The sequence below is a fragment of the Hippichthys cyanospilos genome, chromosome 17 (assembly GCF_059441005.1).
Source record: "Hippichthys cyanospilos isolate Australia breed blue-spotted pipefish chromosome 17, RoL_Hcya_1.0, whole genome shotgun sequence".
NCBI classification, from domain to species: domain Eukaryota; kingdom Metazoa; phylum Chordata; class Actinopteri; order Syngnathiformes; family Syngnathidae; genus Hippichthys; species Hippichthys cyanospilos.
In genome coordinates, this window is record NC_142385.1 from 13197958 (window position 1) to 13225761 (window position 27804).

Consider the following 27804-nt stretch of genomic DNA (forward strand, 5'->3'; position numbering starts at 1 on the left):
TTTTTTGGTGACGGTGGGTTGATTTAATTCAAGAAGAGCGTCAAATTCAAATAGGAAAAAAAACAAAACAATCGATAATAGTTGAAATAATAATATGAAGACATTTTCTTCTCAGTACTCGTGATATGTAATTATTTTTTTCAATTGTACCGATTTTCACGTTTTTGTCCACATTTTTCTTAGTATGTTGCAGTATGTTCCTTTATATTTTATTATAAATGGGTTATAATCAGGTTAAATAAAAAAAGCTCAATGCATCGAGCGAAAAATACAGGGCTTAAAGTTAGCACATATGTAGCAGGTTATATAAATTATATTATTAACCCACTCAATGCCAGGAATGTATTTTCACTTTTTTTTTTTAAGAGTCCACACATTAAATCTCACATACTTAAGTATTAAATCCATACTTAAGTATATTAAGGACATTAATTTACAGATACTTAAGTATTAAATCCATACTTAAGTATCTGGGATTGAATATCTGGACTCTTAAAAAAAAACGTGAAATTACGTCCCTGGCACTGAATGAGGAAATTTTACTTTATGTTATTATTATTATTATTATTATTAGGAATACATTTTGTAGTTGTGCATTTTATGTCATGAGAACTTTGTCACGCATACGTCATGCTACATGTCCATGCTAAGCTAATATTGCTAAAAAAAAAAAAAAACTGAAATGAGAGAAAATAGTGGAATGATGGCTGAAAGAAAATAAGAAAAACGACAGCACATTTAAGAATAACATTTTAGTCACAATTTCATCAGAATTCCAAATACAAAAGTCTCAGGAAAAAAAAAAAAAAAAAACATCTCAACAATATCTTGTTATCTTATAAATTAGGATCTCTGAAACGTAATGTACAGTTGAATGCGAGCGGTTTGCGGATGTTCCACAGGAAAAGTTTCAAATTAGAGAGACTCCTGCAATATAAACAACACTTAGCAAAGTGCTCATTTGCTCCTCTTTCCACCGCATCTTCCCGTGCTTTCATCTTTCAAATTGAAAGGACAGTTCAGGAAATAGATTTACGAGCGGCGTCAGAAAAATTCCAGGACTCGCGTTACAGGAGATACATTTGATCCTTTCGTTCGTTTTCTATAGCCGCTTTCATTTTTTTTTTTTTTTTCATTCGTGATAACAGTCCTGGAAGTTTTCCGACGCTCCATCTGCATCATAGCGCTGGAACTAAATTGAAAAACGCCGACCGCACAAAATCGAGCGTTTACACCGCGTCGACGTTGCGTTTTTAAAGCTAAAGAACTGATTCGCGAGGCCTTTTGAAAACTTTGCATTGTCCCTCGCCACGGTCAACTCCCAAAAGCTTTCGGTATCAAGCCGTTTCATCCCAGCCAAAGTTCTGACCCGTCATTTGATAGAATTTGAGGTTAAAAGGTCGGTAAAAGTCTCGGAGTCGTAGCAGGACGTCGGAGGGGATCTGCGGATGCGGCCTGCCCTTTGACTTCCCCAGGCAGCGCGGCCTGCTGCTCCCTTCGGGTTTTTTCAGGCAGGGGAAGCCTTTGGTCTGGTTGAAGTAGAAGTGTTTGTCGGTCACCACGCGCTTCAGTCCCAAGAAATCCTGAACGCGACCCATTTCGCCGGCGGGGTCCGTGACCAAGCGCTCGCCGCTGACAAACAGGAAGCTGGAAAGCGGGAAGTAGCGCAGCCAGTTCTCCAGGTGCTTGGCGTAGATGCCGATTCGCACCGCGCTCCAAGATGTGTCGATCAGGCCGGTGGTGGCGTTGCGGAAGGCCAGGTTCCTGAAGGACGGGAGGCCCGGCGACTTGGACGCCGTTTGCGTGTAGTCGGAAACCGCCCGCGTCACCGGGTCCCGCACCACGACGATTAGCTTGGTGTGGCGGCTCATGGCGAAGACGCGGCGAGGGGCTTCCTTCGTGATGAAGTAACTGGGCGTCTTCTCCATGGTGATCTGACCGTCTAGCGTACGGGGCATCAGATTTCTGGGAAAAGAAGGAAAATGTTACCGTAAAACACGTTATTTTCCACTGTATTTTATACGGGTTTTTATATGTATAAAAAAATATACATTTTAAACATGTTTAACACAAGGACCCGGCAGAGACAGAAGAGGGAGGGGCAGAGGTGGAGCGGAGGAGGCGCCGAAGGCGACGTGTTAGTGGTTACACGCTAGATTTGATGGATATGATAGATTCTGTCAAAACATACCAGATGCAGTGTACACGTATGCTAGCCAATGTGTGTCAAGTGTTATATTTACTTAAGTTCTCAAGAGGACAAGAAGTTATTGAATGTATGTCTAAATCGGCAGTGCTCAATGCGTCGGGGGGGGGGGGGGGGGATATTATGATTATTAAGTTAAATAAAAGTGTGCGAAGGAGGTTCGCGTCTTTACATGTTATTGTACATTTTATTTTGCAACAATTTCTGGCATTTTCACAATGTTTGGCTGCTTCACTGTCATGGAGAAGATTGACGGCAGTGCATTCTCCTTATGTTTTTTTTTTTTTTTTTTTAACTGCTGGCATGTCTCTATTATTTACAGTTCGGGAAACGGGTATAAACTCGTCTACAATAAAGAAAACCAACGTTAACCCTCCCTCAGAAATACCAAAAAAATGCTTTACGGCGTGATCGACAATGCTAGCGAATTAGAGGACCATGTTATACACAAGTACGGAGAAAAAAAAAAGTTTCACCGTGTATTATACGCACGATTTTATACAACTACATTTAAAAAAGCAAATCTCATTAGTTGCGACTCATAATACCCATGTCATGCCGGCTGATTGTCGCCTTTGCCTATCGGCAGACTTAATGTGCGATTACGCCTCTGACAATGATGGAGCGACCGTATCAGCGCCAACTGTGAGGGGAGCCTGTGACCGGCTTCTGTAGGAAACCACAAGATGACTAATTTCCTCGCATCCTGCTCTTTAACCGCCTCGCATTTGTACTAAAATGGCTGCTTTTGTACTCGCCCAGCACTAAAGTTTATATTCCCTGTGTTCCATCCGCCGGCTTTAAAAGCTGTTTGTTGTTGTCGGCTTCCTTACTTATAATAAATCAGGAGTCAATTAGCTTTTTTTTTTTTCTTTTAGAATCATTCCAGGGACCGCAGATTCTCGCAGACACCAAAACGTCTCCAGACAGAGTGGGATTCATTAGGAAGTGACTGCAGCTAGGCAATGATGATAACGGCGATAACCGCACTTTTCAATGCAAAACACATACAGGAAACTTCATAGTTAAATGTCAGTGAGGTTGTAGAAAAAAACAAAAAAACGTGGCGCCGATATCGCAAAAACCTTACAGGTATGGATGTGAATTAGCGTTTGACAGATATCGCACATATCGGCTTCGGACTATTAAAAGATTTATATGGAGATAACTGTGTTGTTTTCAAAACGACAGCTATTTAAGTGCGGTATTTTTGGCACCGTGAGGTGCACGTAAAAGCTTAAAATTTTCCTCATAAGCCAATGCGCCTTATGCGGCGCATAAAATGCAAGTTTTTATTTTTGGGGAACGAAAACATAAAATAATCGCCATGTTAATTCTTAAATTCGTACCTCTGCATTTCAGTTTTAAATGTGTTATTATTATTATTAGTTTTTACAATTAACCCTCTCAGGCACAAAGTTTCTTTTTTTTTTTTTCAAACGTCTAGAAAAAAATGCCTCAAACAATTCTCATATTACTGTTGCAAATTTGCAAGGCCTGCCTGGAGAGGGTTAACATGTTACAACATCCTGTTTGAAATGTTTGCTATGTTATTTATGAGCTAATTTTGAAGAAATTTATCCGGGGGCAAGGTGCAAAAACTGCCAGTTTTTGCAAAAAAAAAAAACAACAACAAAAAAAACGGATTTTTCTAAATAAAATCAAGAATTCATTTGAAGGTTTTTGGTTGCAATTTGATTAAAAAAATGGACGTTTATTTCTTGACTCATCAGCTCCTTGACTATTGTTAATCGGCCTAAAAATAACATTAGTCTGTCTTTAATGTGAATTTGAAGGATTGTTTGCCTGTACAGTGCGAGGCATGTGACTGGCTGGCGACCAGTCATGGTACATCCCATTTCTCGCAATGTCTCCAGCTCGCCCGCCACCACAATGTAAACACGTGCCATAGAAAATTGACGATTACATCGATGGATAGATATTAGCAGCGATGAACTAAATTCGCCTCAATTCTGCAAATATGACTTTAAACAAATGCCTCTCCAGTTCATAAAGCTTTAATGACGCCACTGTTTTATTTCTTTCATTTTATTTGCACACTTAGCGGCTGCTCGGTTTTATTAACACTGTCAAAGAAGTATCCTTTAAACACATGTTTTTTTTTTTTTCATCGCGGTGTTGAAAAACTGCGCCGCAAACTGCTGAACTGTATCCGCGATATTTCTTTTCCCTTATTTAATGACATGAGAGGGACTAAATATTAAAAAACATCACTTAGCGCAATGCTACTTCCCTGCGATTGCGCTTCAGTGTAAAAATGTTGCCTGGACATTTATAGACTGGGAACATACCTCCACCTTTTTGGTCCTGGAAAGGGAGCGGAATAATTAGCCCCATGTGGCACATTACGGAGAATACCTACTGCTTTCCCGACAGCGGATAACCGTCTGCTACTTTAATACGTCTCTGGCAATGGCATTATCTTTGCAAAGCATTTTTTTGATGAAGCTCATAAATTTCGCGCAGGTGTGTGGCGAGCCGGTGTATTTTACCAATAAATAATAGAAATAACCGGGTAAAAAAAGTGAGCGCTCGTCAAGATTGGCGGCGCCTACGGTATCCGAGGTTATTCGAGGATATTCTCACGTTAAATCTCGGCTATTTCTTTTGGCCGGACGCTTATTATTGTCCTGCTCGGTCGTGGAGCGTTCGAGGTTTGGGCGTGTTGACGCGTTCCTTGATTCATCGCTCGGATATGTCGACGACTCAAGTTCGGAGGACGTATCGCCTTCGGGAGACGGGAACGCCGCGCCAAAGCCGATTGTGTAAAACGAGGGAAATGGGAGGGAATGGAATTGTGAAAAACTTGATTGGGCGCATATATTTCATGCAGATGCCGGCGTAGTGGTAAAAATGGAATGTCGTAACCCCTATTGTGAGCAGCATCCTGCCAACTTTCCTCCGGCGAAGGAAGACAAAAAAGGGGGGATTTTTTTTTTCGACATCTGACGGTATGAGACATCTTAGCGGGGAGCAGCGCCACGGGGTTACAACCCAGGAAAGCTCTTTCAGCTTTTTTCTGCAAAGTCCCCACACCCTCTCTGGAGCAAGCATATTTAGATGCTTTGAGCTTTGCGGTTGGGTTCTAAGTGAGCCCTGAGCTTTGATGGAGATGTGGGATGTTATATCAGGGCACAGCCCCCCCCAAACACTCACTGTATGGACTATCAATGAGATCACTATGAAAATTGTATAAATATACCAAAAATTGTATCGTTTTAACATAAATCAACTTACAGCAATCTTTAACTTTTTACAGGAGTTTATACATGTTACGGCTTAATCGGAATCTGAAAAAAATAGCTTAAAGCGCATCAAAGTAACTGACATAAAAAAATGTCAAACCTTATTCAAACTTTTTTTTTATTGCCGACTTTAGTATTTACTCGATTATGGAATGTAGTCCGCTCTGATAAGTGAACAGAATAAGAATTTCATTGCGTGAATAGAATTGCGACAAGCCCCCCCCCAAACACTCACTGCGGGGACTATCAATGAGATCACTATGAAAATTGTATAAATATACCTAAAATTGTATCGTTTTAACAATAACGACGAAAAAACAACACCAATCAACTTACAGCAAATATTAACTTTTTACAGTAGTTTATACATGGCACAGCTTATTCTGAATCTGAAAAAAAAATAGCTTAAAGTGCATCAAAGTAACTGACATAAACTTTTATAACAAACTTTTTTTTTTATTGCCGACTTTATTATTTGCTCGATTATGGAATGTAGTCCGCTCTGGTAAGTGAACAGAATAAGAATGTCATTGCGTCAATAGGATTGCGACAATAAAACTCTTGAATCTTGAATCTAGAAACAAATTTGACCAACTGTGTTTGATGCTGGGGAAAAAAAAAGAATAAATAATAACGAGCGTAAATGGATCTGGAAAATTAACATCCTGAATATTTTACCTTGGAAAATTCTCCATATTTTTTTTTTTCAATCACATTCATCATTAATTTAATATAGGGAAAAAAAAAACAAATTTTGACAATGAGAGCGCCACAGCAATACCTGCTGGCGGAGACGTGTCATTACAATACACAGCGCAAAAGTAAAAGCATCGAGGTGGGAGGCGCCCCACTATTTGAAAAGGACTTTATCAGGGCGACACCACACACATAACTTTTCACAAGACGAGACATCACACCAGCCAGGGATACACAACATCGAAGCGCGTATAGTAAAACATCACAAGGAGAAAAGTTCCGGAAAACAAAGCAGTTTCCAAGCCGGCTTGTATGAAAATGTATGAGGATGTATTTCAAGGAGAACTTGAGGCCAAAGCGTGAGCGGCCGCCTCTCACTTTGAGGCCACTTTCGTCAAACTGCGGTCGGCGGATTTATTTCAAGCAACGCGTGACGCGAGCGCTGATATACAATCTGGAATCAAGCAACGCTTAACAAGACTTTATGGGAGGAAACTCCAACCGAGAAACCTCTTTCCATTTTTTTTTTTTTTTTTTTTCCCACTGTTGCTGCACAGTCCCTCATTTAATTTCAGGATGCCCCATCTACTGGAGCCTGTGACACATCCTCCATTGGCGCTCGGCAACCTCACAAAACGAAGGAACTTTTACGTATTGAAATTTACATATTTAAATATTTACAAATTTACATACATCACATACTAAGACAGTTTTGGATATAGTATATAATATACATATTTTATACTGCATGAGTGACCTGTCACATATATATATATATATATATATATATATATATATATATATATATATATATATATATATATATATATATATATATATATATATGTATGTGTATGTGTGTGTGTGTGTGTGTGCGTTTTAATACTTAAAAAGTATACAAGTATATGCGGTGATCTAATTATTTAAATTATTTAAATACATATTGCCCAATCTTGTGATCGTATTGGTGAATAATAGATATATTGTACATTATTGGATCCAAAAATCTTCTACAGTTTTTGATTTCATGTAAAAAAAATAATAATAATAACTTACTAGCAGGGCTTTACCCAACAACATAATTTCACAAAAGTGGACAACATCAATAAATTTTGACGCAAATCTGCGGGTAAACAAAACTGAACGCTATTTTTGGCATTTGAGGATTGTTTTCAAATATTTCCTGTGACACAAAATGCTAATACAAAAGTCCGATCTATTTACTGTATTCCTAAAATTTCCCACAACCAGAAAGTGATTTCCTCATAACAAGTGGTTAAGATTTTTTTTACATTTTTTTTTTTGCTTTTGATAGCGCAATTTTATCAATTTTTTCAATCTTATGAGTGAGAATAAAAAAGTCGTGAATTAGCTTGAAAATAATTTAAAAAATCATGGACACCAAGAGAATAATAAATAAGTCATCTTTTGCAGTTTTCAGAAGCCTCCAAATAAGGATAAATAATTAATAATACGACCTCCCACATTAGTTAGTATTAAGAATTTTGTATCCTGTATGAAATGTCGTTAGATAGAAAATCCCGAGGGAAGAAAAAGCGTCTCTTAGCAAACATTTGCTGGAAAGCAAACTTTGCTCCGTTCACTGACCTCAAGTAGTGTAGATCAGAAAACAACCGCTGGCCTGCAATGACCAAAGAAGCCCACACGGCATCAAAAGAATGCTGGCTGGCCATTGAGGTTGACGAAAGAGACAGTGACAGGAAAAAGATTGAAGGAGAGTCATAATAAAAACAGAAGCCATTCACCACACTAGAGCGACTCTTTTCCATCTTGTGAAGATTATTAGGAGTTGTTTTTTTTTGTTTTTTTTTTCCGCGAGGAGGTTAGGTTGGCATGTTTTTACATTAGGCCGTTTGTGCGGTCTTAAGGTTTATTAGAGCCCGTTTACACGGCGGCGGGCTAGCAGGTTGCTATTTACGACTCGGATATCAACGCATGATGTGGGTGAGGTAATGCCGGTGTTGCTAATATGCAGCTAGCTCAAATTCATACGGAAACACCGATACGAAGGAAACTCTTGTGCAATTAGTTGCTATATGATTTTATGCTCGTGCGTTTTTCCACCTATGTCATACAGGGTCCGGTGTTTACTGTTGTGACTGGTTTGTTTTTTGATGTATCAGTTGCTATGCAGTTGCTAATCTACTTCAGTTTGCTTTATAATGTCAGAGTTGATGCCGGATTATTTTTGCGCTAATGTATTACGCATCAGAACGCCGCCAAGCTTTCAAGGTGTCTTCCTAGTCTCCTCCCACGTCTAGTTTTACTTAGTGTTCTAAGTCTAGTTTCCGAGTCTAATTTTAGTTTCCAATGCCTTTACCTCAAAATTAATATTGAAACTCCACTAGAAAGCAAATTTGTTGTGATAGAATTTGAAATATGTTTTTATGGTCATGGATTTATCATCTTTGTGATACAGGGTCCAGTATTTATTGTTGCTATTGGTGTGTTTCTTGGTGGATCAGTTGCCATGCAGTTGCTTCTTCATCGCCAAGCTTTGAAAGTGTCTTCCTAGTCTCCTTCCAAGTCTAGTTTTACTTAGTTTCCTAAGTCTACTTTACGAGTCTAATTTTAGTTTCCAAGGCAATTACCTCAAAATTCATATTGAAACTCCAGTAGAAAGGAAATGTGTTGTGATATTAATGCTATATGTTTTTATGGTCATGTATTTATCATCTTTGTGAGACAGGGTCCAGTATTTATTATTGTGATTGGTGTGTTTCTTGGTGTTGCTATGCTTCTTTAGTTGTCTTTATTATGTCAGGTTGGATGCTTGATAGGATTTAAGCGTTTAGGTTCTCTGTGACACATCAGAACACCGCCAAGCTCTCGGGCTGTCTTCCTCGTCTCCTTCCGATTCTAGTTTTGCATAGTTTTCCGACTGTTTTCCCAATTTTCGTTTCCGACGCTCACTGTGGTTACATTTCATTTTTGTGTATAAAAACTTCTGGGTCCAAATTCTGCTCAGGAATCTCTGTATTTCCAGTAATAAAACTGGAAAAAAAAACAGTTAAAAGTTTCCTAATTGCAACACATGAAACAGATTATCAATTTCTTTTGTTATTTCCATTGTCCCAAAACGCATCATGGTAAAAATCAGTGGTTTCGCTTTATAGAACTATAAATATATGAAAAGATGCGGGTTTGCTTTGTTTCCATCCCTGGGCACACATTTTAATTATGTTTGCATGTAGCATACAAAAAGCCAACACATGGGCACTCAACCACACACAACTGTCTGAACATGCAGTCCACAGGATGGATCCACATCTGGGAGCAATGAAGTTCAGACCCACACATTGTGCGTGCGTGTGAGAGAGCGAGAGAGAGCGAGAGAGAGAGAGAGAGAGAGAGAGAGAGAGAGAGAGCTATTTGGGGGCAATGAAGGAAGTGTTTCTGACCTAAGAAGAGTTTTCCTCCACTCCTGGCGTTTCGTTCCCTGAAAGCCGTGATCTGCGGCGACACGGCCTGGCCGCCGGCCAAACCCCCGGACCCCCTTTATCCCCTTCACCCTGCTCGACGAGGAAAAACCGACTCTTCCAGCATGAATTTCAGAGTCAGATGGTAGCGATTCAGAGGGCCAAACCACAGGGTATAATCACTGAGGATCATTTAATGCAAGTTGTCATCATATGCAGTTTTCTTTCTTACACGCTCATACACGCATGCCTGCTTTTCTTCTTCTCCTTTCACGTTACAGCGCCGATTCGTTTTTGACTGTCCCTCGATCCTCGCAATGGAATATTTTGTGCAAAAATATCAACATCCGTAACCACTTAAGGCTTTGCGTTTTCAAAGATGTGTAAAAGCAGCTCATCGCTGGAGTGTGGAAGGAGACGTTTGTCATTACCGAGGGCAAATACAGGCCCGAAGATCTCCTGTGGGCTGATTAGAAGTCAGCAGAAACTGTAATCAAGTCCGCAAAAATGAGGGGATTTTGTTACGTTGAAGAACTTGAGCTGAACAAGGCTCGTCCGGGTAATATCTCCTTCCTCACTTTGATTTTATTTGCTTTCTTATTTGTAAGTCCAAGCTCATTTTGCAGAACACCCTGGAGGAGATGAGAAAAAAAATATTTCGAATTACGCTATGCATGTGTGTGGTACGCCATTCTGCACACCTAAGGTTAATATTGGCAGACACTCCTGCACGGTGAAAAGTATTTTTGACGCGGAGGTTTTGCATCACTGGGGTAGGTCGGTAGGAAAAATGTGTGTAGCTGAGGGAAAAACTGGACAAGTACAAGGCCTGGAAGCCACAAGTGAGCCAGCGCTGGTCAGTCAGGAGCTTCGAAGAAACCGCAACCTGAAAGAAGCAGGAAGTCACCCTTTGTTTCACTTTGCTACACATTTCTACCATAATACGTTTGATATCAGGCTGCAAACTACTTGGCAACTCATCTGCATCCGTCGTATAACTCAATTAGATAATGTGATTTTATCGGTATGTTAGCGAGCGGATGAAACGATGACAGCAACGTCAAAACAAGTTAAGACCGCAAAACCTGTGGGATACACAGCAGAATCCGACTGCTTGTTCTGGAGAAGCGAAAATGCAAACATTAATGCTTCACTTATAAAGCATATCTATCTATCTATCTAGCTATCTAGCTAGCTATCTAGCTATCTATCTCGATTTATCTCTATCTATCTATCTATCTATCTATCTATCTATCTATCTATCTATCTATCTATCTATCTATCTATCTATCTATCTATCTATCTCGATTTATCTCTATATTTCTATCTATCTATCTATCTATCTATCTTGATTTTTCACTATTTATCTCTATATATCTCTCTCGATTTAGCTCTATCTATCTATCTATCTATCTATCTATCTATCTATCTATCTATCTATCTATCTATCTATCTATCTATCTATCTATCTATCTATCTCCATTTATCTCTATATTTCTATCTATCTATCTATCTATCTTGATTTTTCATTATTTATCTCTATATATCTCTCTCGATTTAGCTCTATATATCTCTATCTATCTATCTATCTATCTATCTATCTATCTATCTATCTATCTATCTATCTATCTATCTATCTATCTATCTCGATTTATCTCTATATTTCTATCTATCTATCTATCTTGATTTTTCACTATTTATCTCTATATATCTCTATCTCGATTTAGCTCTATATATCTCTCTCTCTCTTTCTCTCTCTCTCTCTCTCTCTATCTATCTATCTATCGACATTATATACAACACATGGAGATAGCTCAAACGTTGCGTTCACCCCAATGTACCACTACAGCGTTGTCATTCGCTGTGGAAAATTTGTCATCGGACATCCACGTTTTGTACACAGGGGCCTTAAAACGGGAGTGGTGTGTTTACAGGGAACACGGAGTAAACATAGCTTCAAACAGACTGCTCTGTGGTGTGCTAATGGCAATTGACTGAAAATCTGTTTCCCGTCCTACAAGCTGGCTGTGATTTCCTTTCAAAGAAACTGTGAACAATGAAGCAAAACAACCACAGGGAGCTGCGGGCGGAAACTGCTCGGAAGTGACTTCTCAGGATCAGACAGTATCGAGCGCTCTTATTGGCCGGCTCCTGGGGAGTTGCCAGCCAATTTCACACTGAGTCCATTAAAGTTTGTCTGAGGTTTGTATGTGTACTGGTCTCTTGTGCATATGCTCATTTACAAGACCAGTTTTATTAGAGGATGCTTTTTTTTTTTCTTTCCCGCCTGCGTATGACGATAACTGCGACAGTGTGTAGAAAAAGCTCATATTTAATTTTCAACAGATCTAATGAGCCGCATAAACGGACATAAACGTTTCAAGTTCAAAGCAACAAAAAGAGCGGTACTAAACTGGAAGTACAGATTTTGTTGTTGTTTTTAAACGTCTGGGGTGCAAAACGCTCGGCGCGTTCCGTCTGATGAGCTTTGTCAATGTGAGTTTGAGACTTTCCCGTTACAAGACTAATTATGTTTACTGGAATAAACGGTCATGTTTTGGTGACACAAAAGTTGCAGTATTAAGAAAAGGGGACGCAAGTATAATCAATCTAATATTGGCGACCGACGTGACATATGGTTTAAAACCACACCCGTTTTTAAAAAAATGCCATCACTTTTCCTAATGGATGAAATATGTTATTTATGTATATTCCCCGGGATATCACAATACACCACACATTTCCATTTTAACAGCCCAATTATGGTACTGCGGTCAGGACACTATGACATCAGTGGGGTCAGGAAGTAGCGAGAATCTGTAATTTGCTCATCTCTCCACCCCATCTTCAGATCGTCCATCCTGTGTTTAGGAGAGCGCTCTGAATATAGGGCGGGGCCCCGGAGCCCCGAGCCGCTCAGATAAAGCGGACCGCGTGTAGGCCCGACGAAAACGCCGCCGCAGATTTTCCCATTCGATAAGGCGAGCAATCAGCGCGCGCACAAACTTGCTGGTACGGACTTCCGGCGGCGTGAGTAAACAGGAGTAATTCGACAAAAGTCCAAACTTTCGGCAAGGCGGGCAATTACGCAGGCGAGAACAGGAAACGGGGAGGCAGGAATGCACCAGCAACGAGGAACGCGCAAGCCGGCACAGACACGAGACGTCGTAGCGGCCTAAATGCAACGCGAAGTAGTAATACGAAACAGGTGAACACAATCTGGGGGATGCAGAGAATCGCAAGAGCGAACATGATTCTGACAGTGGAAAATACTTTCGCGTATAAAATGAGACATATCGGCTTTCGGCAATTTAAAGCACAAGATCTGCGATAGGAGGTGACATGGATGATATTACAGTACTTGCAGCTTGTAGATGGAAACATCTGTGGAATGCCGTACGCACGGTACTTTGCGGTGGGGGGGGGGGTCTAAATTAGTGCCCGGCAACAAACAATTATACAATCAGCCAATTAAATCTCTCCAGTCATTTTTGACCAAAACCACTTATAGAAACTGCTGTGTGAAACAAAATACACATTTGAACATACACTACAAGTGAAATGCATGTTTTTTTCCTGAGCTTAATATACTAGATAATTCCTTTTTTGTGGAATTTAAAAATGTAAAAGCCAACCAGAGTGAGATTGTCAGTTTGTCATATGCTCATAGATTATTTAAATGCCTTGCAAACCCATCCCAGCATTCTTTGCTCACCTACGTGCAAGCGATTTATTCATTCAAGCCACATTTAAACAGCATATTAACACACAAATATATTAATACTTCATTCTAAACATTGCTTTGACTTCAGGTCTATATAATGAATGTGTTGAGCAAGAATATGTATGCATTTCAGTTCAAGTAACCATGACTCTAAAATGGAGTGCAAGCACTGACTTTCCAGCCATAACGGATTCAAATGATGGATGAAATTTACTGTTCCTTCGCTCTTAGTCCGTCATCATTCAAATATTTTTGTCATTCTGCTGTCCATCCGTAAAATCTTGGAAAAAATTTGTATTTCCAGTTCAGCATGTCTATCCCGTTTGTCATATTAGCTGCTGAAGTCACTGAACTGTACATTTTCCTACAAATTTCTCACGAAACCCTGATGTTTTTTTTCTTTTAGAATGAAGTGAGGTAGTTACTGGTTCTGCTTATTTCCCGTCTCTGTGTCTTGTTCTGAGTGTCCTCACTGTTGAGCGCAGGCTCTCTTCCCGGCATAATTAATCTCATTTCCCCTCGAAATGAGCGCCAGCATCGCTGACAGTTAGCGGATTCTTCACTGCGTGTTTACGTCAAAGAGACAGGAGGTGCTCAGAAAGAGTTTTAGCACCGACGGATGCAGAGTAGGTGTGTTTTATGGCATTTTTGGAACGAAGGCTGGTTTTCATTGGCCCTAAACAAACTGGCTCCCCTTTTCACCCTGCTTTACGTGGTAGTCAGACATTAAACAGAGGTGAGCACCACTGACAGCTACACACAATCAATAATTAGCCGCCTTTCCAGGCAGACGTGACGTAAACAGAAGAAAACCCAACGCTGGCAACTTTGAAGTCAATGGGAAACTTTATTTCAACTCTTTTCAATCCTTTATTACCTGCAAGGGTTAAAATTATTCCGCGCGAATAAGGTTTTTGCTCGGGCTTGATTCCAACACTTTTACCACATAATTAAAATTGGGAGGCTTACGTCCCATGGCCGCATAATTGAAATAAATTATAGATGTTATAATTGATGGGCTTAAACTCATGATTAACATTTTCTGGCTCATTGTTTGTCATAGTTTCTGTTCATCAAATTAAATCCACGAGAAATGATTATTAAGCCATCACGCGTTCATTGTATTTGAATCTTGCAATGTTGCAGATTGCGCATGCATAGCGTGACTTTAAGATGATGAGGACAGTGTTTTTCAAAAGTGTCACCTTTCAGCGAATGGCCATAGAGGAAACAGGGATTATATTTGTTTTTGTTTAGGTTTCATGTCAAAATGATGTTTTCCTTGGAAAGATGCAAAGACCATGCATGCATATTTGAGGGATTGTTTGCTTTGATATTTAGGCCTGAGCACCACCTCTTGAAATTGCCGTGTTTTTGCTCTGCCCACAGATGAATCGCCTTCTTGTACGCGAAATTTTGCCAACGGGTGTAACCCAGAGAAATTTTACATATTTTATGGGTCCCTCCCTCTTACATCTGACTCAGTGGCACCCAAGACGCGAGTTTCATCAATTTTACGCAAATCTGGGTAGACAGATCCATCATAACGGAACATGCAAGACTCCAGATCCCATGTGCATATTTGAACACAAATTTGGCCGTTTTTTTTTTTTCATCATGGGCATTTGGATGTACTCCAGTGTATGTACTTTGACCAAATCCATTTAGGGAATTCGTCCAAATGCCCTTATTGATGGCAGGAATGCAATAAATAAGCTAGGATAAACTTTGAAGCTTTTTTTTTGCCTACCTCATGTAAAGTGGATAGAATAAAAAAAACACATAAGATATCATTTTCAGTTTAGAGCAAAGGTCCCCAACCGCCGGTACCGGTCCACGGATCAACTGGTACCAAGCCACATGGGCCGCACCCGAAATAATGGACTTGTCATGGCCTGTAATAGTATGTTGTTTTGCCTCCCTCTTCAGCCGTTTTTGAGTAATTGATCTTATTTCAGTTCATTCCAACCTGTATTATGATAGGCAGATTTAATCACATGACATCTCCTGCTCACGGGGCAACAACAATGTCAACCAAACAACACATTAGTTTCCGTCCAACAGCTCCCAATGTTCTCGTTACTTCCACGAGCTTGCGAAAGCATCGCATTTTATGTTGTTTAAATGTTAGTTATTTATAACCTGAATAACTGTGTGTTATAATTGTACTATATATTTTTGTATCGTTTCAAAATATAACCTTCAGCGCTTGCAGACGACAATGAGGAGCTCAAATTTACTCCAGCGTCTTCATTTCTCCTGAAAGGTGTTTTCTATCTGTCAATTTGTGTTCTGAAACACACTGAAGACCGAATATATGTTAAACATATCTCAAAAAGCATAATAAACACACTCAGAGGTTAAAAATGACGGGTAGCGTTCAAAACTGCACCATTCTTTCATTCCGAAATGCTTTCAAATCAGAGTTATTTGAGTGCAAAGTTTCAGGTTATCAGGTCAATTATAGACAAATTTTCCTTTTTTTTTTACTTCTGAAAATGGCTAAAAAAGTCGCCATTTTACCGACTCTGAAGTCATCTGACCTTTCAGAACAGAGTTCATTGGAAAGATTCCACCGTACCATACGAGTCGATCTCACAATGGAACCCGCCGCGGCCATTTAAAACAGTCAGCGGTAAAGCTAAATACGACAAAAGTTGACAAAAATAGTCTTATCTTTCACCCAAGAATATCACAGACAAATTGAAATGCCGAGGACAAAAATAGAGAAGCCACGCCATTGAAATCTGTTGAGTTAGTCACAAACAGACTCGGCGCAGCTCCCAGTGATCCTCGCACGCTTCCCACCGGTGCCAACCATCCCACTCCATTATTATTGACGGGATGAGAAAGGTCAACCAATGAGGACGTGTCAAAAATACAGACGATTGACGACGCGGCCTTTCTCCGTTTTTCCGGGGTGGAATCTATACCGGTTTGTCGCGCTTGATTATAGCTTACAGTTTTTCGTTCGTATCATAGGCCAATTGTATGATATGGTCAAGAAGAGCTGCGTTTAAAATCCGGTTTTAATTGACACTTTCAGTATTGACTTAAGAATCGCGGCATGTTTCATAAATAACAAACACGCGGATGTCACAGCTCAGCCTTTTCGAAAAGGGAGGGAATTTATTTCAATGTGCGCTCGTTGATCGTAATTCATTTCAACTGCCACCGCTAGCAGTACAATAAAAGCACTTTTTAAAAATATTATGGGAACTGTCATTGCGGTATTTGTTTAACGACATGTTTATTTTGTGGTGATTGTGGCTATTATTTTCTGCTACAAGCTCTCACTATGATGCTAAACCACTGCACGCTCCAGTAACAATAACCATATTGTTGGATTGATAGAAGGCTGAAACTAGTCCTTGAGTCACTCGGTACCTCGGTTTGAAAAAAAACTCAATTTTCTCTCGCTCCGGATTTTTTCGGAAAAAATTAAGCCAATCGCAGCAACAGCTGTTAGTCTCAAATGCGATTGTTGATCTCGAGTACGTGTGAAAACTAAAGCAAAACAGAATGACTCTCATCTTTCGTAAAGTCTTCATATTTTCTTGTTTTCTCATTCGTGAGTTATATATTTGTTGCGGGTTAAGTTTAACGTGTTTCAGATTTGCCGAATTGTGAGCGTTCAGTGAACGCCTCGCCCGTGTAATGTTGAATGCGCCTGAAGCAGTTTTTCCTTTTCCTCGTGTCGTGGTTCGAGTTAATTGCATCATAAATATCCATAGTTGTTGAGCAGTTTATGATTGAGCGTATATTCCAAAACACCACAATTAATAAACGAGTCCAATGGAATACCTTTGAGTGTTCTCTTTAATGGAATCAGCTGGAGACATCATAAGTTTTACATGATCCTGGACGGACTCTGACATTGGTTCGGTCCGCTTGCTTCTTTTATCGAAATAAGGCCGTAACAACCTCAGCTAACACGAGGTGCTCTTACAGTAGCTACAACAGGAATGGTGTTGAATAAAAAAAATAAAAAAAAACTTTTTATGTTACCGCAGCCATGCCTTTGTTTTTTAGAGAAAAAATGTGTCATATTTGGGGAATTACGGTAACTACGCTGTTTGGCGGCATCTGTTGTCAATTTTAACCGTTGCTGCAGGCTCCTTTATAGCTGCTTTCTAGCATAAATTAGCCACTAGCTACCAATGCTGGGGTGCTCCATATCGGCTGGTGTGACTGCCTAAAAAAGTTGCTGTTTCTACTGATCACTTTTCAACAAACCAGCTGGCAAATTTCTTTCTTGGACCGAAATTTATGGGGAGCGATTTGTCTAAAATTTCTTGGAGGAAAGTAGCTAAATACTTGATATTTCCTATAGATTATCTGAAGATAGCTGCAGCCCAAGATTAATACCTCCATAACAGCTTCAATCAAAATTTCCCATAATTTTGGAATGTTTGATCGGGCTTTTCTACATGGCGCAGATGTTCCTAATTTTTTTTGTCTGGTGAGCGCATTTCTTTCCATGTGCATGTAGCGCTGATTGCTTCTGACATGCATCCTGGTAAAAGTATTTCCTTTAAGCGTCGATGCAGCTTAAAAAGCATCGCCCCCCCCCCACTCCCCCCCCTTCCATCTGCTGCACAAAGCCTTCTTTCTTGCAGCATAACATATACATTGCTCTTTTTTTCCACTTCTCAAACGCCAAAAAAAGAGCGCGCTCGGGGAGGAATTCAACCAAAGATTCCCTTGCGATTGCTCGAAAATTCACGGACAGGAAATAAAACCTGGGCATTCCTGGCTAAGTAGCGCATCCCGCTCCCTGCTGAATTACGCAACGTTAACTTCCTCAAAGCCACTAGACAAGAAATACGGGGGCAGAAGATGAGTCGATAACCAGACAGATTTAGAGACACTGACCTAAGAAGAAAGCAAATTTGTCCATTTGTTTGATATTGCAGTTTGAGTGGCCCGAACAAAGCCGATAAATCCGATTGGCCGACACCCCGACCTTGTGGTGGAAATTTCAGCAGGGGCGACGAGTATCAGCCTCTTGTCAACAAGATTGAATATTCAGGAGATAATGCAATTCTTCTGTAATGTTGCACTGCAAAAAGTGACGGACCGAATACGGGAAAAAAATGTAAAAAATATTAGGCAAACAAATTTAAGAAAACAGTTGTCAAACTTAAATCATTCTTATTTTAAATAGGCACAAAAATTACTGTTGTGCAGTGCCTTGCTCAAGGACTGTAAACGTTTAAAACAATGCTTAAGAGTAAGTCCCTTCTTATAATAAGATTGCTTTATTTAATTTCTTTAATTAAGAAAAATGGCTATGAATTTAAGCTGAAAAAAATTCAGAATGCTCTTTTTATCTTAGGAGAAAATTTTGATTTTTTTTTGAGCGAAGACATCTTAAGAAAATGCTGGATTTAGTACATTGAATTAAGCATTATTTTCTTAATGCAACATAATAATTTTTACTTTTTTTAGAGAAAGTATTTTCGTTTTATAAGGCGTTTTTACTTTCTAAAACTTTTTGCAGTGTAGGAAAACATAGCGGTGAATGTTTAAAACAATGCTTATGTTTTTTTTTTTTTTTAAATATAATTTCCTGAATTGAGAAGTAGTCTTGGTCTTAAGCTGAAGATCATTCAAAATCATCTTTGTATCTGATGAGAAAAATGTGAACGTTTTGAACAAAGAAATGTTAGAAAAATGCTAGATTTAATACCTTGAAAAAAAGCATTATTTTCCTGGAGATTTTTTTGCCACACAAGATATTGTCCTTTTCAGACAAAAATAAGAACATATTTCTTATTCTAAAATTCTTCAAATGGACTTTTTGCAGCGTGTGATAAAGGCAGAGAGGAGAGGGATCAACACTGCAAAATGACACATCTACCCGCATCCTATTTCCCACGCCGAGAAGAAATCGACACGCCGAGATGCGCGGGCAAGCTGCAGGTAAGAATGGGCGCGTCTGACCTCCCGCGCGCACACCCGCGCGAAACGTTCACTCGCCGTCAGGAAACCACAGAATGGCTTCCAGTCCATGGCAAATCCAAGGCTTTTCCACATATAAGCGTTTGCTCTGAAACAATTTGCCAAATGCTTCCTTTAAGGATGTCCATGTGTTTTAGTTGGTTAGCGTTTGAGCGCGGGGGCCAAGGCTCTCCCAAAGAAGCAGACAGCACTTTGAAAGCGCGGGGAATCAACGTTTAAGTGATACTTTCCAGCTCGCTTTCACATCATTTTTCTTGGCCCGCCGACGCTACGAGTCTGCTTCAAATTGATATGGGAGCCGCCGCGTACTTAGCGTGCGATTATGCTAAACGAATAATAGCGCCTGATTTCTGCTCGTCGTGTGCGGCGGGGAGGGGGGAAGCGGCGCGTTGACTTGGAGGATGGGGAAAGGGGAGAAATGAAAGAATGGAGCCCTTTGACCTTTTGCATTGGCTCTATATATATATATATATATATATATATATATATATATATATATATATATATATATATATATATATATATATATATAAAACACAAGGTACTGCTAATGTTTATTAAGTAATTCAGAGCTAAGTAATTGATTACTTTAGGTGTTTAAGTACAAAGTAAATACTTTAGGTACTAAATGTACCAAAGTCATGGATGTTTATTAGTAATTCAGTGCTATAGTAATTGATTACTTTAGGTATTTAAGTACAAAGTAAATACTGTAAATACTTTAGGTACTAAATGCACCAAAGTAATGGATGTTTATTTAGGAATTCAGTGCTAAAGTAATTGATTACTTTAGGTTTTTAAGTACAAAGTAAATACTTTAGGTACTAAATGTAAGAAAGTAATGGATGTTTATTAAGGAATTCGGTGCTAAAGTAATTGATTACTTTAGGTATTTAAGTACAAAGTAAATACTTTAGGTGCTAAATGTAAGAAAGTAATGTATATTTCCAGTAGTGAGGTAATTGATTACTCTAGCTAATAAATTACTCAAGTAATCGATATTGATTAATGATTAAAGCAATTACTTTAGTGTTTATATACCAAAAAAATTGTTCATATTTACTAGCCATTTTTAGACCTTCCATAAGCCAAACATTAAAAAAGTACTTAATGACCTAAAGTAATTGATTACTTTCATAAACTTGTTGGGGGCAGACCAGGACCAGGGACTTCTTTGAAGTTCCCGGACTTTTTGGTATGAAAGGAGCAAGGAAGTATGTGGGACTGAATGTCAGGACTTTTACAAAACGTAAAAATACGCCTTTGGCATTGAATGAGATAAGAGAAGAGTTAAGAGGCTCAATTGTGGCAGACCATGTCAAAACAACATGAGGATCAAACAAATGCCATCATTGTGCAATGCAAGGTGAAAGGTCGGGGGAGGGGAGCCACCGATACTCCAAAAGGTCTCGTTTGGGGGGGGAGGGGCTTAATCGTCTCCCCCGCGCATGTCCCTGAGCTGTCCGTGTTAATGCCTGACCTGTCATTACACGGCTGCAATTGGCGCGGCGTTGACGCGTGCTGTCAGCGGATTAGAAAGCGAGCTAAAGCGGCCCCCGTTTTTGTCACGAGAGCAAGGGGACACATAATGAGCCGGATAAAAGCGTACAAGGGACGGGCGGTTTGACATCGGCGGAAAGCCGCAAAAGGAACATTTTAATGGTCTTCTTGCGTCTAACATTTTCTACACTGCAAAAAGTGCCGGACAAAAAAAAAATCTAAAAAAAATTGAGTAAATTTTAAGCAGAAAAGCTACCAATGGGGTAAGAGTTTTTTTTTCTTGCCTAGAAAACCTAGTTCAAGACTTTTTTTTTTTAACATAATTTTAAGAACAATCTGGGTGCAAAAATCCTAATTCAAGCAAGTTGCAAGACATGTCTAAGCAAATAGATCTCAATAAAGTGTTTTTTTCAAATTGTAGCTTAAAAGAAGCATGATATGTGTCTAGATAAAAGCGAATGGTTCTAATATTCTGAAAAATGTAAGCAATATTTTTCATTTCTTTCAAAATTCAAGCCTGTTTTGGTAGATTCAAGCAAACTTCTCTGATGCAATTTCTTAAAATAGTCGATAGATAAAATTGATTTTTTTCTTCAAATTATACACATGCAAAAGTGTTGCTTTAAATAAAAACGATTTTTTATGCTATTATTTCCTAATTAAGAACAATGGTCTCAAGCTGAAGATAAATCAAAACCATATAAGGAAAAAAATATCAATGTTTTGAGCAAAGAAATATTAATTTAAAAAACGTTTGATTTAATATACTAAAATGAGCATTTTTACAATTTTTTTTCTACACAAGCTATTTTTCCTTTTTGGGCAGAAAAAAAAAGAACTCTTACTATGACCCTTTTTTTTTTTACTTTCTTAAAATGAACTTTTTGCAGCGTACTGCCATCTTGGTCTTAGTCACCCTAATAAAACCTGATCCGTAATTGCGAGTGTTTCATCTTAAGTGGTCATAAAACACCAGACACATCCATAAAAATGCCAAATTAAAGTCCCGAATCAATATTTGTGATAGACAGCGGTTTGATGACCTTTAGGCCATCACGACGCCAATTTCGCAGCCGGCCAAAAAGTTGAGCTAAAACTTCCTCGGAATTCCCCCGTCGCAACACTGGCGCGCCAACGAGGACGAATTTACGAGGTCCACGACTTTACCATAAATCTGACTTTTGTGCTTCTCTAAATTTTCTTAGCTGCGCATCTGGCACAAAATCTAAGAGGCAAATTTATCACATTACATGAGAGTTACCCACCCTCTGCGCTTTTGCAGTACATATTTAGTCCATTAGCTAAACTCACGATGACTTCAATAAAATGAGTTGCATGAGGTGCGTCTGCAGAAGGAATCTTTTCAATTGGAGCTCAGAACCTCTAAAAAGAAATGATTTTATTGTAACTTACCAGTCTTGACACACGTTCATTTTGGGTCATGAAGCTGATAATTCATTACGACAGAAAAAAGGGACACTGTCATATGACAAAGTCGTAGAATACTGTATTTTACGGATTATAAGGCGCACCTTAAAGCCTTCAATTTTCTCATAAGTGGACCGCACGCCTTATAATTCGGTGCGCCTTATTCAGAGCGTAAACCACAAGTTTTCCATTTTAGATGATAAAAAAAATGACATAACTCAATCCCCGTATTCATTACATTTTTACCTCTGTTAAATGTATTCACTATGATGATTTTTATAACACCCCGTTTGAAATTTTAATGTGCTATGTATGCTCCAATTTTGAAGCAGTTTATATGGGAACCGCAATGTCATCAAATAAATCCAGAAACGGCTTTAAAATCAACAAAACAAAATAGGTTTTTGGTTGAAATTTGATTAAAAACATTAAGATTGATATTAAATTGGATCTTGATGACATTAAAAGACTATTTGGATCGATGCCAAGGCCAAGTTTAAAAGAATATAAATAAAAAAAACATAAATATGATTCAGAGATTTTTCTTTCCCATTCTTCTATTTCTATTCTTCTGTCTATTAGTAAACTTTGACTGATTCATCTGATTGTTTTGTTGACATTCCCTTCTAGTGCACATGTGTCAAACTCGAGGCCCGGGGGCCAGATCCGGCCCCTCACATAATTTTACGTGGCCCGAGAAGTGCTAATTATGACTTAGTTTCTGGTTAAAATGCAACATTTTCAAGTTGTCTCCAACTCTTTACATTATTTATGTTATCGATACCCCCTTTTGAACATTTTTTCGCATCCTCCAATTGTGTGTGTAAATGTGTGACGATCACACTTCAAAATCCGTTTGACTTTCCAGTCATAACGGCCCACTGACTAAAATTATAACTACAGTGTGGTTCATGGTAAAAATGAGTGACACCCCTGATCTAGTAGATGCATAACGCAACCCCAGCCACTACTGTAGCTTCTATTCTATGCGCCTCATAATACGGTGCGCCTTATATATGAAAATACTTTGATAATAGGCTATTTACTGAAGGTGCGCCTTACAATGCAGAAAATACGGTATTTTAAATTCTTCCATGCAAAACCACCTACTCAATTAAAAGCAGCGAGTCCATTTACTAGTCCCCAAATGAACTGCTCACGCTGCTAATGCGCTCATCAGAAATGCATTCGTGGCGTGAACCCCAACCTCCTCCTTTTTATTGCGCGGCTCCTCTGAAAAGTGTGAAAAAGCAAAACAAACCAACCCTTGTGCACACACACGCTTTCATTTAGTCTTCAATCTTCCTCTCACCCTGACCTGATCATTACACGCTTCTATTGATCCGTCCTTGCATCTAGTTCCATTTTTTTTTTTTTTTAATTACAACCACGTTTTACACATGACCCATTCTCCATTCCGCCTCTTTTAAAAATCCGTTCAATTGAATTATGATTTTTTTTTTTGGGTCCATTCTACGAATTTCCAGAAGGGCATGAGCACCACGCACAACAAGCGCATCCTCCCTCCTCTGCGATCACGCTAGCCTTGGCGATGAAGGCCGACCCCGGGGGACCCACGCCGACACTTTGGGAAGCTGAGTGTCAGCTCAATAAACAGCAATTTATTGGCAGGGGACTGAATACGCCGCCGTCCCCGAGAGCTCTTAGCTGGCTGTCCGGCGTAATGTGTTAGTCGTGCCCGTGCAAAAACATCAGTATGTATCGGCCCAGGCCTGTTTGGAACTCCTCGGTGTTCGGGACACATTTATTTGCTCCATTAAGGTTGCTATTATGCATATTGGTGAAAAGCAATAGCCCTCAGGCTAGTTATGACCAAATAGGTAACAAAATATGAAAAACGTTTGACAGGCTGCATTGTCAGACCAAAAATTAGGGAAAAAAAATAAATAAATGCATTTTATATATAAATACGTAAATAAATAAATATATAAATATATATGTATTTATAAATAAAATATTTAAATGTATATATATATATATATATATATATATATATATATATATATATATATATTTATGTACTTATATATAAAATGCATGATATATATATATATATATATATATATATATATATATATATATATATATATATATATATATATATATATATATATATATATATATATATATATATATATATATATATATATAATGCATTTTTTTTATTTGTGTTTTGCTGTGTATGCTTCAAATTTGATGCCTTCAACGGTGGAAGGTTTTGCATTCAATTTGTGAAAATAAATAATTAATAATGAGAAATTATATGTGCCAGTCTAGTCTCATCATAAGAGTTTGTGTTGGCTATTATTTCCTATATTAAGAGAAATGGTCTTAAGTTGTTGATCGTTTAAAATGATCTTTACTTCTTATGAGAAAAATACTCTACAGAAATCTTAAAATATAGAATATATAAGAATATAATATAACATATAAAAATATTTCTTATTGTACGCCTTTTTTACTTTCTTAAAATGGACTTTTTGCAGTGTGTGTGTTTTACCGACCCGTCATACCAAAATTTGGCCCTTACTGTACTTTATTGCACTCTGAAGAAAAATCCTGCAGAAAATCCTTAACTATTTCTCACAGAAGAGAGAGAGAGAGAGAGAGAGAGAAAAAAAAAAGCTTGTTGGAGCTCCATACGTTTTCTCTGGTGAATATCCAGCTCCAGTTCGGATCATACATTGTCTAAAATATGTCATCCAGGATTAAACATCCACTTAGCAATCGGTGCCCCTCATTCCATTATTGTGTGTGTGTGTTTTGCATGATAGTTTTTGAAACGTATTGAATTCTGTTTAGAATTGTACGACATACTTCAAGATGAATTATTTATTAAATCACATATGGGTATGACATCAGTCCCTCAAGGAAACGTTTACACTCGGGATTCCTTATTGGTCTCCATGGTACGCTTTCCATGTCCCAAAAATGGAAGTATTTTACAAGAGTGCAACGGTGCTGTTTTTACAGCAGTGCTTTTTATGGAGCATTGACAAGACATTGCATCACTTCAAGGTACAATCATTTACACAAGTTGGCCATTTTTTTTTTGGCAGGTGCTCAAACACAACAACTGGGTTTTGCAACATGTATTTTGCGTGTCAGTATGTGCGCAAAAGTTGTATTAGTCTACTTTGTATGGTGGGGGGGGGGGGGGGGGGGCTACTTTGTATGGTGGGGGGGGGGGGGGGGGGGGGGCGTATTTCTGGTTCGAACGAGGCAAACAAACGAAAAATAATGATAATGTAAATGTATTAAATATTGCATGCAATCACAAAAGCAAATGGAAGCAAAGCTACAAATAAAGTAGTGCAAAAAAAAAGCTGCAAAACCGCGACGAAAAGATGCACACAAAAAAATCAAGGATGAAAAAAACAGCTGCAACGACAACGTATGCTGCAAGTTGACCGCACAAAGGAAGTGGGCGCCACTAGGGGGCGGGATCAAAGGGCATTGATCACTTTTTCTTTGCAGCCATTTTGATCACGATGCAATTTTTAAAAAAACATTTTTTCAGTTGTTTTAATCCCAAGTGGGGTTTTTTTGCATTTTTTTGTTGTATTTTTTTTCATGTGACTGATCACATTCATTTTTTGAAGCATTTTTTTTTAATTGTTTGCAGTCGTTTTAATTCCATGCAGTTTTTTGCATTTGTTTTGTTGTACTTTTTTTCATCTTAGTGATTACATTCATTTTTTTGAAGCATTTTTTTTAATTGTTTGCAGTCGTTTTAATTCCATGCAGTTTTTTGCATTTGTTTTGTTGTACTTTTTTTTATCTTAGTGATCACATTCATTTTTTTGAAGCAGTTTTTTTACGCGTGTGCATTTTTTGTTTGTCTCTTTGTCTCATTCCCTTTAATGTGACACCAATGGCATGCCATTGTGACCACCAATATCCTACATGCACTTAAAAAATATTCTGCATTTGTTCCCAAAAGCAACATGTGAAATCAAATTGTGTAAAAAGACATTTTTATATTGATGCTGTGGCTTGCAATGGAGATTTTAATCGACTTTCATCTACATTGCATCACAGGTGCAATGTCAAATCAAGTCAAATGTATTTGAGCTACCTCAGTCATTTTTTAATGTGTGGTTTGGGTACCACAAGTGTTATATGGCCTCCCTCTAGTGGTATGCAAAAGGATTTCCGCTTGAGTACAGTTCGGTTGTATTTAACTTTTATGTTTATGAATTTAAGAATTTGAGTGAGTAATAGACATTGATAGTCACATTTTAACTAAGGTCTTTTTTTATTGTTCTTGATTCATACGCTGTTTTTTTTTAACATTTTATACATATAACTTGTTTTATTAAACGCGTTGGCTTTCTGCACTACTGCATTTTAATTTCGATCATCAAAAACCGCAAACATATTTGGTAAAATGTACTTTGTATGTCAATGTATATAATGTTCTCTTTTTTTTGAGTAATCACAGATTTAAAAGCTTGTAGGAGATATTAAAATAGAGAAATAGCAATATTCAAACATGCAGTAGCTACATTCAACTTGATAATGTCCTCTTCAGATTCGTTTTATTCATTTGTGTCCGCTTTTGTGTCCATTATGTCCCAGATCCAATCAGGGATTTAATAGGGCACATTGAATGAGTCAAAAGATAAAGATTAAAAACCAACGTCCACAACTATGGACACGAATAAATAAGTGAGAAGAAATAAAAAGAGCCACACTTTCCTAAGCAATAGAAATCCTGTATACACATGTAAATGATTATAATTTTACAATATCATCCATATATGTATTTAATTGTCTAAAACTGACGATCGCGAAAGACATTGTGATTTAAAATGAGTCAATATTCTACGAGACGTGATTCTGATTCGAATTCATTGTGCGTCGTTTGTTATTTTTTTTTTTTTATCTTACCTGTACCAGTCCAGTCCTTTATCGTAGAAGCGATCGAAGAAGTGAGGCTCGGCCCCGACCGCTCTCACGTCCGGATGGATGCGCAAGAACTCCAGGAGCGCCCTGGTTCCTCCTTTCTTCACCCCGATGATGATAGCCTGAGGAAACTTTTTGCTCCCGAAGTTATTCGCTACGGAGATCGTATTATTAATTGTGCTGTAGGCAAAATCCGACAGCTGGTCCCGCGCAAAGGACGCTTGCTTCGGAGATGTCTCTTGTGCGTCGTTTTGGACATTTTTGCCCTTGTGGCGAGTCTGTTGGTCGTAGACCGGTCTTGGCAAGGACTCGCAGAATCCGTTAAGGCAGTAAAAGAGATAAACGAAGAGGAGGATCATGGTCAAGAAGACTGATAGCTTGGACTGCACCTTCAGGTGTCCCAAGTTGAACGCAGCTCTCCATTTACTACATCCCATGAGTCTTCATAGTTGTGGTTTGGTTTTTCTGTCTAAAAGGCACTTTTTGAAAGAGCAAGGGAAAAAATATCTCCTCGGAGCTGGAGCAAGTGGTGCACAAATTGCGCGGCGTGCGTCAAAACGCGCTCCATACTTCTTGCTCTCGCGAACGATCGACGCCAAATAAAATCCAGGGGAGGATCTTCAGCTCTGCTCCCGTCTGTAGTCTGCGGGG

At 38.7% G+C, this 27804-nt stretch overlaps 1 protein-coding gene across 1 annotated transcript; it reads right to left on the reverse strand.

Moving 5' to 3' along the window:
* Positions 1–749: 749 nt before the first annotated feature.
* LOC148409762 (heparan sulfate glucosamine 3-O-sulfotransferase 6) lies at positions 750–27804 on the reverse strand. Its single transcript, XM_088439564.1, has 2 exons — positions 27139–27804; positions 750–1965 (listed from the first exon to the last, which is right to left on the reverse strand). Exons 1-2 carry the CDS (start codon positions 27588–27590, stop codon positions 1338–1340), a joined length of 1080 nt encoding a protein of 359 aa, XP_088295690.1. The 5' UTR covers positions 27591–27804; the 3' UTR covers positions 750–1337.